The sequence below is a fragment of the Stegodyphus dumicola genome, chromosome 11, assembly GCF_044657685.1.
Source record: "Stegodyphus dumicola isolate Sdum_Otavi_A_Nest chromosome 11, ASM4465768v1".
In the NCBI taxonomy this organism is placed as follows: Eukaryota; Metazoa; Arthropoda; class Arachnida; order Araneae; family Eresidae; genus Stegodyphus; species Stegodyphus dumicola.
Window position 1 is genome coordinate 122574819 of NC_140778.1, and position 14875 is coordinate 122589693.

The following is a 14875-nucleotide window of genomic DNA, read 5'->3' on the forward strand; positions in this document are numbered from 1 at the left end:
AAAGCTTTCTCTTTTATTTGGGATTACATATTGGACATGTATACACAACAGGGATTCTCAACATTTTTTATGCATTAACCACTTTTAAAAGAACGCTTTGTCATCGTCTCCTTAGCCTTTTCTGTGTAATACGCAACATAAAATAAAATTATAATAACACATAAATAACTTTAAAAGAACAATAAGACTAAGAATATCAATAAAAGTTTTGAGAAAAATTATTTTTAGTCCAAAGGAGCTTTGTCTCTGAACGACTATTGTTTTCGTTTTGCGATTTTGCGTTGAATCACTATAAATGTCTGTTTGACTTTTCAGACTGTTACCACCTAATGTTAGAGTCCTGCATTATATTTGAAGAAATTAAATAATGAAAAATCTGCATAAATGTATGTATATTTCTCGCATTGTGATAAAACAACGGTACATAGAGCAATCGAATTTTGAATAACGTCATCCTCCTACGAATATGAGCATGTGGAAGACCAAATTTGAAATTTGGAATTTGTTCTATGATCGATTTCATATTTTGTAAAACTTTAACGAATTTTTGATTAACAAACTCAAAGATTTCAAATCGAGCAATGGCAACACTCTACGGGGAGAAAAAAAAAAACTTTTTTATCTCCAGCGGGCGGAACTGTGTACCGGAAATTCTAAAGATAGGCTCATTTGAAAATTATTTTGCGACAATGCTATTGAATTCAATTTTATGGTTTTAGTGCAAAGAACATGATGTAGTATAAATAGAGGTAACACACAAAACGTTAAAAAAAAGCCCCTTTGGACGTAATTTAAAATCTAAAACCGTTCAGATTTTTTTAAATTTATTTTTTATTTTATTCTTTTTGTATTATTCTTTTTAATTTTACAAATACAATCATAAATAAGTTTTAAAATACAAATCAAAGACTTCAATTACATAAAAGTTAGATAATTAATATGATGGCTGTTTTTTATGTACTGATGAAATTTTTTAAATATTTAAAGTGTTTCTTACTTTTTGAGTGAATTTTTGATTTGATTAAAGTCTACTTTTGCTAGGTAATAAGATGGAAAAGTCAGTAATGTTATTCTGTAACAATTTTTATTTTTGGAATATTTCTCTTTTAAAATTCTAAAATTTTTCATCCACATGTGTTTTGAAAAAGACTTGAGCTTGAATCAACTCTTCTTGCATCATAATATCAAGATCAAATATATCGCAGTTCAGCAATTGAGTTTAATTTATTTAATTAAGTTTCTTTATTAATGCATTTTATCGCAGTTCAGCAGTTCTTTGATAATCAGCAGTTCTTTAAACCGTACTGGCACATTCAAATTTTCGATGCCTTGGAAGCCAATATTAAAATCTTCTTTTAAATTTTGCAAGCGCTTTGTATATAAGACATCTGAGGAAGTTATGCGTTCTTCGTATTGCTTTTGGTTGTGTTTTCATGTATTCCTGTATATTACTTCTCTACACTGCATAAAAAATTATATATTTTTACAAAAAGTGTGATTTCTTTAGTACTAAATGTTATAGTATCTTTATACCGATAAATAATTAATTTAGATTTCCAGGGGGTTAGTATATACCTAATTGGGAACCCCTGTACTAGAACATAAGCAGACAAAGGAAACACTTCATACTGCATACTTAACGATGTGTTTATAAAAATATAACATATAAAGATTCGTTTATGCATTAGGTAGATTCCGTTGTAACTGCCTGAACGCAGCGATAATTCGGTACTTAATTCACTAGGTTTCTTGACATTTTATCATTGGTAAAGTTAGGAAGACATAGAAACTATCCGTTCCCATAAACTGACTTATCAAACTGCATCGTGATTAATAAAAGTGTTATCTTTCAAATCTTTTGTGGGCACCTTTCTAAAAGAATGCCTACTCACAATTCACCTCAAGTCGAATGATGATATCAATAAAAGAGCTTTAGGTTTAATTGTGCAATAACACGAAGACTGGTAACATGAAAACATTCAAAGATTTGTTGCTTAATGGGATTGATGCGTGATAACTATAGAGAATGGGTTTAAATATTTTGTTATTACATTGCTTTTATGCCAATCGATGTCCTTCTATTTCAATGTCTCTTACACGTATTTATCTGTATGCAGTTCATTTGAATAAGTAATTCCTAACGTACTAAAATGGTTCATTCATTTGTTTTTCTGTTTAATTTTTAAGAAGCAAGATTCGAATGATAAACATAGTGTGGCTAAAATGCTGAGATTTCCAACAGATTCGGTTATCGTCTGCATATTAACACTCATTATTCAAATTTTAGGGAAATTTTTTATTTTTCTCGAATCTCAATCTTAAAATAGTTTTTTAATTTATAGCATCTTTCATATAATAGTAATAATGAGAAAAAGACGTAAAATGGATTTTAAAAGAGGAAACGAATTAAGGAAAAACAAATTTAAAAATGGAATTTATAGGAATACACTGATATTTATTAAAACCATAAAAATGAAATTTAATAAATGAAGCACACAAGTAAAATTCTTGGATCCTTAAATTCATTTTGTCAACGTAAAAAAAATGCTTCAATAATATTTCAATTTTATTGCATTTTCCTAGCGTACTTTTAAATTAAAGAAAGTATTAAAGATGATTATTCTAAGATTTTAAACAGATTACTATTAAACCTGGAAGAAACCTGTATTATTTCCAGAAACTTAAGAAACAGCAAAAGCAAGCCTCTTTATTTTTAGAGTACATAAAAGCACTATAAAGACAGTGAGGTTTATCTATTTATTTTAACTAATTGTTCATTTTGAGTTGAAAGACTTTCTTATTACCCTCTTCAACCATTTTCATGCCAGAATGTAAATGAGATGACGAGCGTTTATTCAGATTAAGGTAGAAAGAACTGCTATTTAAGCAAGAGATTCGGAAGCTAGTTTTAGAGCATATCTGTCTATTCCACTCCACGTTGTGCTGTGATTATTAACGACTTGCGTTAGCGTTGAGTGTTCTAGCCATTGGCTTTGTCTCGCCGGTTTACTACAAACCAGAGCCCTTCCTGCTCGTTAAAGTATTTTGTGAGCTGTTAGTATTTTACGAGCTACTACACCTTGAAATTATCAGTTGTTACGTTCTTCTGTTAAGCCGAAGTCCTTGGCTTATTGCAACCGAAGTCGGGTCATTTGTTAATTTTATGTTTGAATAAAAAGGGTCTTGTACACCCTTCTTCTGATTTCTGATTTGTTTCATGAGACTAGAAGATAATTCTTCAATAGTCCTTTTAAAGCCTATATTGTATGCTCCTAAAGAAACACGAACTTTATAAGACTTTTTGGTAAATTTAAATTGTAAGGATTATGTTAATTCTATTAACAGTTAAATTTTAAGTTCTTTTCCTGTCAAACTCTTAACTTCAACTTACTACTTCCGGCCAGAACATAGTTTTGGAATCTTGCTGAATATTTAATGAGGAGGAGCGGTATTTAAACCACGAAGTTACTTACAGAGTCAGAGAGAATCAGAGTTTCTGATTTACGCGCGTCTGCCCTTTTGGCCACTCTCTGTCTCAAAGCTGTTATTACGCTCGGCTGTACTCAGGCCCTTGCTAAGTTTCGTAGTCAAATAAGTTAAGGGGCCACTCGATTTGAATCTTGATAGCTTCGGCTATATTTCTTTAGTTAATCTTAGTTTTAGTTTAATTCTTAGTCTCTTAAGTTCACGTCCAAGTGTCGGCTCTGTTAGTACACTCCCAGGCGGAGTTTTGTTAAATCTTATTGGAATAATAAAGGGTTAGTTACCCTTCTATCTTGTTGTTTCTTGTCACCCGAACTTAAGCGATTATTCGCTATCTAGTTCTTAAGACTCATAACTTTCTACAGTAACTGAGATTTACACAGTGAAAGTCTTACAAAATAATGTGGAAAACTTATCAGCGATAAAGCTAGCTGTGAAAATCACTCTGTGTCCGATCTACTTCGGTCTTTATCAATCATGATATCTGACGTACTGAAAAATCTTTTTGATTATTAGTGTTGAAATGCTCTGTGACTAAGAAAACCTTAGAATATCTCTGCAAACTATGCGTTCTTTTTTTAATGAAAGATCCTACTAAAAGTCAATAAAAGTAATATTTTCAAAGTTTTGAGTTATAATGTTTAATATGGTTTCGATTGGAATTCGGATAACGTGTGAAGTAAGAAGATCCTAATTTTCGAATCTCGACTCTTTCACAATATTCGCGGCGTTCAAGAATTCAAATGTTCTATCCGTAGTAATAAAAATTATCATATAACTATGCTGATAAAATGTTATCTAGCAACGAAAGTCTCTGTAAAAGCAATCTTAAATCTGTCTTTATTTGAATTTAGTAGTATCCAAAACAAGAACAGATCGTGATATCGAAGATACGTAGAATCTCGAATATGTGAGCAAAACATTAAAGTATTATCGCTTCGCTTTCCGATGATGTCTTTAGAACGTCATTTTTTAGGCTTAGGATTAGTTCGTTACGTAGTAGTATATTTTTTACTCCCGAGGTAAAAGTTGCGCTGGTATGTTTTAATTGGGATTTAAATTATCTTCTTCTAAAACGTTGCATATCATTGAAAATGAATCATTTAGTATAAATATGTTGCACATTGTTTTAGAATTCCATTGGTTCCATTGACAGCTTATCGTTTTATAAGGCGGAACCATAGAAGTTGATTTTACCTTGACGAAAAAACAAAGTTGTACAAAGGCGTTTCCACATTTTTTAGATGATTTTGATTTGTTGTAAAACATCGTCTGCTTGGGAATTCTATTTAAACTTTTTTTAACCTTTTTTTAACAACTATATTTTTGAAGGTATAAATAATCCTCTGCTACTTGATAGTTCTGTTTCATGCAAAAGGTGCTTTTAAAGAAGCAATGTGCTCTTTCCAAAGGAAAAATATTTGTATCTAGTTATTAAAAACACTTTGAAAGCCATGGTTTTTCGCTATCTAAAGCTGCAACGGTATAAACGATATCTAAAGTTAATACTGTCAACAAGAAAGGAAACAAACGTGAAAGTTTGGTTTCATGTGGAAAACTTGTTCCAAATACATATCCAAGGAAAAAACAGAATGTTTCGAATGTTGCAAAAGTAAAATCCTTAATATTAAAAGAAAATCCGCCAAGACAGTTGCAAAATAATTAAAATGCTCAGTTTCATCTGTAAATAAAGTGGTTAATGCTGATTTGAATCTTAAAAAGGCAAAAAACATAATGTGGACTGTCTTTCTCTAAGCCATAGCGTCGAACGCAGAATGTGCTGCAGAATTCTTAATGTGAAACATATATCCGATCAATAATGGAAAAATGTTGTCTTAGTAGATGAATCTTTCGTGTATTTAAATGAATGCAATAAAAAGAGATCCATTTATTATCATCAAAGGAGAGATACAAATCTTACAGCATGGTTCAAAGAATCTAAAGAAAAAATTTCAAAGGGATTTATGATTGTTCCTGGTTTTTCATATAGCGGCAAATCAAAAATAAAGACAAGGAAGTATTAAGATCAACTCCACATATTACCGTGCGGAAACAAATTTTATATCCAAATTTCAAATATAAAATAGCTACTTTTTACACACAGCGCCATAAATTAATAGAACTGCATCAAGATAAAGCACGTAGCCACACATCAAAATCCACTATTAACTTCCTGAAAAAACTGGAATCAGAAGTGATCATTAAGGGTATATGTCCTTCAGTCATATCCTAAGTCTCTATATTAAGTCTCTTGATGTATTATCGTTGAAGGTTTACGCTTTTGTACTTTCCAAAAAGGGGATTCACCTAATGTCAACCAACAATCATCCTTGGACTTTGGAAAACTGTTAAAGAGGAATAGAATAAAATGCCTTTTCCGATACTACAGAAGGCTGTCTTGGAAATCAGGGTGCAGAGAGAGAGAGCAGAAACAGAAGATTATCAAACACAAGATTTAAAACACAAAAATTTTAAGGTTACTAAATAGAACATTTTAAAACACAAAAGTTTTAGGTAAAATATTTCTGTAAATACAATGAAAACTGTCTAAAAAATGCGCGAACAGCTTTTTTATTGCGTAAGAATATTTAAACAGATTCGCTTTTCGTAGTAAATTCTGCATTTTGCCTCTTCTTAAAGTACATCTTTTATACCTGCAAATTTTCTTTCGAACTTCATGGTAGTTTCTTACAAACAAAAAGTAGTTCTCTCCCTAACAATCAGTTGCATTTGATGTTTTTAATATAGAAGATAATTTTTTGTTTTGTAATTGATTTAATATTTAGTTTATTTTATCACAAAACATGTGTCTTTGTTCTCACAGGCTAAATATGGAACGTATATACCATTCCTGGTATTCGCAATCATAACTATGTTTTCTGGTGTGTGCGCATCTTTCCTGCCAGAGACATTAAACAAGAAACTTCCACAAACTGTGATGGATGCGGAGAATTTCGAGAAAAATTTCAAGTTTTGTTCCTGCTCTGCGTAAGTTAATGATTTCAGTATTAAGAAAGATTCAATACTTTCTATTCCTGAATAATTTTACTATGTATACAATAAAAATATTTAAATCCAATTCATATTCTACCTGGAGTAAGCTAATAAAATTGAAAACTGTTTGCTTGCTTAAGCAATAAACCACTGTGAAGATAAACTCGTCTAGCAGTGAGATCAATAGTACATAAAGGCTTAGTAAGTGCAGAACATATTGCTGAAAATTAAATAGTGCAAAAAAAGTGCAAATTAAAAGATATTGAAATTAATAAAAAATAAAATATGAAGAATTTTCATCTCTCGGCATATTATCATCACATGGTTAATGTATCTAGAGAAGTGAATAAAACAGCCTGTTTCTGAACTGACAATAAAACAAATTTACTAAATTTCGAGTTTTGATAAATTACAAAAACAACAAAATAATCTGTGTCTTTACCAGTCCAACCTCTACAAGTTGAATTAAGGCTTAATACAGTATGTTTTCAATTCATTGAAATTTTAAATTTAGTATACTTGGCATGTATTTGTTGTTTTGAAGTTTTGGCATTACTTCTTTTAACGGCTGGTTTTAAATATAAGATTTTACTATGTTTATTATCTTGGATTTCTGGTGGATTAATTATTAAATTATTACGCATATTATAACTAATTTTTTTCAGTTATTTAATTTAACTTTGATACTAAGATAACACAGTTATTTCTTTTAAGGCTTATAATTTTTGAGTTCATTATTAAATTTAAGAAATTTTAGTAGTTAAATTTTAAAAGTTTCTTAGTTTTAGAATGAAATTTGAAGTTTTCATATTTATTCACTTTTTACTTAACATAGGTAATATCAATATTCACTACGCGAATAGCATGTCAATGATTTATTGCAGTGTTGTGGTCAAAGCAGGATATTTAAATTGCTGCAAATTTAAACTTTAGATGAAGCGAACAGAAAAATTCATTTTCGGAGAAGAAAGCTAATATGGGGGAGGGGGTATCTTATTTTAATTTTTTGCCTTTATCCTACATTCGAAAAAAAAGTTTTCCAAATAGCATAAAGAATTTCAAAGTTACCAATAACTGCCTTTTACAGTTCGATTAGTTTTAGAAATGTACTTAAAATACTAGTTCAAGATAAAATTTGGTAAAAGTTTAACATAGGGTTCCCCTTGATATTTTTGGCAATTTTTTAGGACGCCAAGAATGGCTCCAAAAAGCAATGTTTTCAAGATGGCTGCCACCCAAACAATACCAAAGATGTATGTTATTAAAACAACAAAAAAGTACTTAGGCAGTTTGTTGCTGGTTAGGTCTCATCGTCATTGTCGGGTAACTGCTACGCATACATAATGCAAATAATGTAATCTTGGAATTTATCCGCCTTCTCCTGATCCCAATACGGGAGACGCCACATAAACTTTCCAAAGTAGGAAAACGAAAGTGTCATCTAACGACTGCGAAGACCCCGCTTGGCAAACTCAAGTTTAATGTGGTTACACATGCCTTCAGTTTTTTTGGTATGAGCACCAGTTTCGAGCACCTCGCGACAAACCCACTCTTAGCCATTCAATTGATCCTTAAGCTAGACCAGACGCATATATTTCTTATAAACTTCACATTCAGATAGAGAATTAATTAAATCTTCTTCAGTAATCAGTTGTACATTTCTTACCCTTTCTCTCTAAATCTTGAACAAAAAACCGAGTATTTATCTTGTCAGATATACTTCGATATACTTGCAGATATACTCCCGAGTCTGAATCATCCTCCGAATGAACGGAGGTTCCAGTCCTGTGAAGAGTAATTATATGCATCCGTGGCCGAGACTGCCTAAGTAGAGATCCTAGCCAGTAGCTTCACCGCTTTTCCGGTGTCAACTTCCGGGACCATGGAGGTAGGAAGTAAGATGGAGTAGCTCTAAACAGGTTTCTCCCGTACCCTGCTCTGAAGCACCGGCGATTCCCTACGTGGTGACCAAAACATTGGGTCATTTACCATTAACTTCAATGGGTTTTGACGCGATCGGATGTAAATATTTTGTAATTACGTCGTAAATATACATATAAATGTATATATTTTCTTTTTCTACATTACTTCAGAGTCCTAAGTATATGAAAACAACATATTTTTAAACAACATTTCATTCTGAACGGAATTAAATGCTATACTTTTCGCAGAACAGTTTCTTTCAATTTGAATTAAATATTTTCACAAGTTTTCGTTAATTACATTAGAAAAAAAAATTAAGGTAATTCGATTTTATTCGGCTAAGGTACAAAAATTAAGATCAAAGTTTATTGTATTATTAATATTAAAATTATGCATTATTTCTTTTTTATTTACAGAGCTTCTTCCTAAAATACTTTCTTAAATATGACATGCTTTTTTGGCTTCTGAGGCATCTTTTAAATCGAAAAATATAAGTCAATTTATAATTAATGCTCTATTCGGTTCATTTTAAATTAGAGAATTATTAAAAATTAGAGAAATACTTTAAATAGTACTTAACTTTCTCTGAACATTTCTGAAAGGGAATAAAATAAGGATTTTTTTAAAGTATTATTTAAAACTTGTAACTGAGTTATTATAAAATGTAAGGGGAATAATTCTTTTAATTATACTTATCAGATTTTTTTTACCATTAATTTAAACAATACATATTCCAAAACTCTTCATTACTTTCTTAAGTGCGCATCTCATAGCATTTGTTTTACAATGGCTTTTAACAGATTGCTTTCCACTACGAACAATTCTTTTTTAAATAGTTTTATAACGTATTTGTCAACAGGATTTCAGTTTATGTTTACAATTCAATATTAAGGTTATTATATATTTGGATAACATTTATAATCATTATAAATCAGATACATTTAATAATTATATTTCTTCACAGTTGTTTATAAATGAATAAATTCTTCATTTCAAATACATTTATAAATAATTTAATGAATATTTATGTATTTTGTTAAAGGCAGATACATGCTTTTTGCAAGCACATGCATAAATACCCATACATATTTCATATTTTTCATTTCTGGCATGTGCAAATCTTTAATTTCTGTGCATTCACCATATTTTATTTTTAATTAAGCCAAATAAGTAAAACGTGTAAGCCCAAAGGGATTATTTTTCAGATATATAAAATTAAAATGATGAGTTTAAAATGAGGAGCAGTAAAGCCTCTCCTCTAAAAAATTTTAAAAGGTACATGTTACAATAATATATGGATGTGAAAAAAATTTATTTTATTTAAAACATTTTGGCGTTTGGAACATAAAATAAAAGTAGCGAATACTCTATCAAGGATATCGAAAGACGTATACAATTTTAAATGTACCGTAAGGTATTTTTCATTCTTTAAGCATAACATTTTTCTTAAAATCTATATTTTTGTAGTGCAACAGCTTATAATTTTATAAAACAAATTCATAATCAAAATCGCTGTTGTTAGTTATCGAAAAATAACCAAGATGTGATTTTTGCGTAAATGCCACTAAACTATACAAATTGCTATTATCCATCACACTATGAATGTTTCTTTCATGCGAAAGTGTCCCTTTTTCGATTTGTATGGAACTGTCCTGTGTCGAAATACTATCAGAACACTGTCAAGCGAGCTTCTGAATGTAAACAAAGAACACCCCATCTGGTGACCGAAGCTTCGAAGCAGTGCTTCACTTCTAGTGCCGGTTGGCCACTCCTTCCTTTCTTACCTCCATGTCCGGGACGGGGGGGGAATTATTAGGAGAAAAAGTTTTTGCATGGATTAAGGACAGGAAAACAAGAAAGTTATTTATTTTTAATTCCTGAATTTTATTTTCTAGGAGCTGCGAACCGGATCCTGAAACCGAACGGTCTTCTTGGACTCCAGCAACGTTGTCAGCAGCAGATCTGTCCAATTCAATAAAACTCTACTCAGAGCATATGCCGGTGAAAGACCCACCTGTTTTGTTAATAAAGCGGAATTCAACCTCGTCAATTACAGACATACCTCCCATACGGATTTCAACATTGAAAACAGAACAAAAACTAAGATAATTATAAAAAAAGATCTGAGACTTTATGAAGAACTGGAACTAATTTGCTTTTGAATTGAAATTTGGAAAGGGACAGGAAAAAGATTGAGTAAAGCATAACATAGTCATTTTTGAAAGCTAGGTGAAGAAAATTTGGCTTTCTAGTGTACAATATTTAAAAAGTTAACTGCATAATATAAAAACATGTGCTATGTATCCATAATAAAAGTCTTTTATTCACTTATGTACTTATATATTATGTTTCACTTCAAAACTTCACTAGAATTTCATTACGTTGTAACGAAGTAAAGGTACTGATACCATGCACTCTTGTGGCATAACTATCAGTGTATCGATCTGGTAATTCAAAGTTCCTGATTACATATTTCTTTACGATCAAGATTTCAACCATTTGTTTCACCAAAGTTCCTCTCGTTCCTACATTTAATGTCTGAACGAACTGAAATGGAAAATGATATAATCTGGTGATGCATGCTGAATCACCAGATTAGGATAGATCTACTCAGCAGTCCGGCTTGCATAATTCACAAGTGCACATCAGTATCGCCACTGAGGGAAAAGTTTCAAAAATGCACCAATGAGCTTTTGTTGCTCTTATGATGCTGAATGTTTTCAACTGTGCATATGAGCGCATGTTGTTGTTTATTGTTTTATTTTCGTCTGTTTCGCAGTCATAAATGTATGGCGTTTAAATGCTGCTATCATTTTAGTAGAAACCTACTAAATAGTGCTTTCATTTTATAAGTTATAATTGTCAACATTTCACTTTCGCGAAATTTATCACGCACTGATATTCAGATTAATGTTTGTGGCATCACCAGGTCTCTCTTTATACCTAGAAAATGACTCAAGTTACAATTAGCCTCGAATATTGTGCATTTACTAACACTTGTGGATTAATAGAATTTATGTATAGAATTTTTCTATTGAGCCCAAAATAACTGGAAGTGGTACAATGAATCTAGTATTTTCTTATCTCAATGCTTGCATTTCTTTAATTTTGACAGTGTATGATTCAAAATAAGTATTGTGAATCATATGATTATACCTATTTTTAAAAGTTATGTATGAGTAAAAAATTAAATATATTCGTCGTGAATAGCTTATATTAAGATACACAAGTTAGACCTTATAAGCTTAATTATAAATTAAGGTAAACAAGTTACCAAGGTGAGTTATCATCAGGACAAAAATAAGGAACCTATAAAACAACTAAATAACAATAACAGTAAGTTTAAATGACATCCTCAATCTACTCCATAGCCAGTTCCAACGCCGCCACACGAATAAATACAAAACTGACCTAAGGCGTCAAACCGTACATAATTCTGAAACTTAAATCGAGTAGATATCTGTAAATACAGTCAAACTTCAATATCTCTAATCTCGCGGAGGATAAAAAGAAATTAGATAAGGAATTTTCGGAATAATGAGCTTTTGTTTTCTGATAAATATTAGAGTAAAGACACCTTCAAAATGAATGGCATGGAACACACATTAATAAAAATATGAAATGTTATGAATGGTTATTTTTAAGTTTTTAAACTAAAAATAAACGGGTTTTTTTTTTTTTTTTTTTTTTTAGTTTTAGTTTTAACTCAGCTGTTTCTTCAAATGTATAATAGAAACTTAAGTAACTAGAGCTTATCTTAGCAAAATAGTTCTAATATAACTCAGCAAAAATCTCCCTGAGAAAGTTGATTTCCCCGGGAACATAATAAGTAGAGCTTATCTTAGCAAAATAGTCCTACTATAACTCAGCAAAAATCTTCCTGAGAAAGTTGATTTCCCCGGGAACATAATAAGTAGAGCTTATCTTAGCAAATTAATTCCAACAAAACTAAGCAAAAATCTTCCGGAGAAAGTTGATTTCCCCGAGAACATAATAACTCACTCAGTCATTTACCAAACTTTCAATTCTTTCCTTTGTACGACATTCCTTCAATGATATTTCAGTGCCAAGACCCCATTGCTTCAGAAAGTGCAGATGCTCGATAAGCTCGGCGTATGTAAAATTGAAGTGCAAGTTTAGTCGGTGGCTGGGAATATTTCAGTAATACGAATGAGGAAAAAGCAGATATGCATTTTGTTCATTTTTGCATGATCTGACAATGATGTTCGGTATGCACAAAAGCTTTACCATGAGCGCTTCCTTAGCAAGAGGAATCTCGATCACAGGAGCTCACTTATGGCCAATTTTCGAAAAAGAGAAATTTCCATGACGACAAGCACAATACAAGTCGTAGCGAAAGTTTTTGTCAAAAGAGACTATGTCAAAAGAGATCATTCCTAAGTTAGGACAGTAGCCTCGCATCAGAACTAGGGTTGTAGGTCATCACCTAGCTCTATCATATAGCCCAGTTTCCGCGGTGATTTTACATCCATACCATGTGCTCCGTGTACAAGAGTTGTAGCCTAGAGAACTTCCTTCGCACGTTGAATTCACTCGCTGATTTTTGAAGCAGAATGGAACGGACCTGAATTTCTGGTACTTGTGGACTTACTGACATTTACGAGTGAAAGCATTTTCTGTGCCTACAATTTGCATGTTTGGCGAGCTGTATTCACTGAAACACAGTGAGTGTTTATCAGTTCAGAACTTCAGATATCTGCATACTTCAAGTACCCCATATGTCGACTGAAAGTTAATTTTTCCTGTATTATCACATTTAAGACGTATTTCACTCATGATGTGATACACCGAGCTGTTCTGTATTGCTTGATGACCATTATGGTGCTGTCTGAGGGAATACTTTGTCTTTCACTGTTTAGAAAGCTCCTTTTTGGCTGGCAAAAGTTACAATTAGAGAGATGAAAAAAGTCAAACCTCGATATCCCTGATTCTATTTAAAGCCTTCTTTGGTTTGGCTTGTCGAAGAACAAAAATATTCCCTGCATTTTCAGCATCAAGATAATGCATTTTCCCGTAGCCATCTTAAACTATTTCTGCGAAGCTTATCTATCTCGAACTTCTGATGCTGTATCAGAATAACGAATAATTAGCTCAATTTCTATTCTCTTTTTACCGAAAACATTGACTAATCCCCAGCGAGATGTTGTCCCTTACATTTTACGGTGATAGAAGTGATTCTGTTTTGCATGTATGTGTTCATATAAGACGAAATATTCAGAATCTGTATCAATGTTTCGTAAGTCTTTAGGTTCCAAGACCATAATGACAAACCAAGCTATAATTCCTTGGCTGTCTTTTCTTCGGTGAAATCAGCTTTCTCAAGAAGATTTTTCCCTGAGGTATGCTAGAACTAATTTGCTAAGATAAGCTCTAATTACTTATGTTCCTATTATGCATTTGAATGAACAACCGAGTTAGAACTTTAAAAAAAACTTTTATTTTTAGTTTAAAAATTTAGTTTAAAAATCACGTGAAAGATGTAACAGTAACCGTGACAGATGTAACATTTCTCAAAAACATCTGCTTTCATGCGCCCCCGACTGCGCGCACTAATGCGTTCCTATTGCACCTCCGACCACACACTTTACGGCGAACTTTATGGTTTGCTTTGGTATGATTTGTCAGCACATAACGCTTGTTGCATTAGTTTAGAAATCCCTATATGAATGCCTGTCTGAAAATGAAACTTCTGAGTATTAAAAAGTATCACGTTATTTAATTTGTTAATTCTAAATGTAGCGCTTTTATTACTCTACCTGTACACTGCGCACACACACACACACAAAAAGAAAGTTCTTCTATATCTTCCGTTCTACTGGGCCGATTAACGAAGTTCAACTTGCGTTTTTCATGTCTCGAAAGCGCGACTTAGGATAAGTATTAGAGTTATATATAGCATTGTTCTAACATAGGTATTTTGATACAAAATCGGACGTTTTCTGAAATAACATACCATTTTTTTCCATATTTCGATTCTACTACTCAAATTATTCCTATATATTAAATTTTGTAAAATTTGGTGCGAAATTTACGGAGAAATTCAAAAATTTATCTTGACGAAATTCTTTTAATTTGGCCAACAATAATTCACTTGGCGAAATTCGTAATATGTGGCATACCAATTTTCCTTTCCCTTCCATAATGCCGGAGCGGAAAAAAAGGGACCTCGTTCCTACCTTTTTACATTGTACATGAGCGGGAAAAAAGTCACATCGTTTTTACTTACAAATAATTTTAGCAAAGTGTCTAAACCATGTTTTATCGCTTTCAATAAATACGCCAAATTTCAAATCGCGCTAATATATAAATTCACGTATATCTTCGAAAATTTTGAATACAAAATTGTAACTTTTTGTAGGTGTGCTTAGAAATACGTCTACTTTAAGATGATGGTAAAAATTTTATAGATTATAATTCAACATTTTTTTTTTTTTTTTTTTTTTTTTTTTTTTTG

At 31.7% G+C, this 14875-nt stretch overlaps 1 protein-coding gene across 2 annotated transcripts in view; it reads left to right on the forward strand.

Annotated features, from left to right (window-relative positions):
• The window catches only part of LOC118192199 (carcinine transporter-like), a 128206-nt gene extending 117475 nt beyond the window's left edge, over positions 1 to 10731 (forward strand). For both annotated transcript variants that reach the window (XM_085827184.1, XM_085827185.1), the window contains exons 10-11: positions 6308 to 6471; positions 10296 to 10731. In XM_085827184.1, the coding sequence (XP_085683310.1) occupies positions 6308 to 6471; positions 10296 to 10509 (378 nt within the window). In that variant the 3' untranslated portion in view covers positions 10510 to 10731. The remainder of the gene's footprint in view (positions 1 to 6307; positions 6472 to 10295) is intronic.
• Positions 10732 to 14875: the final 4144 nt, after the last annotated feature.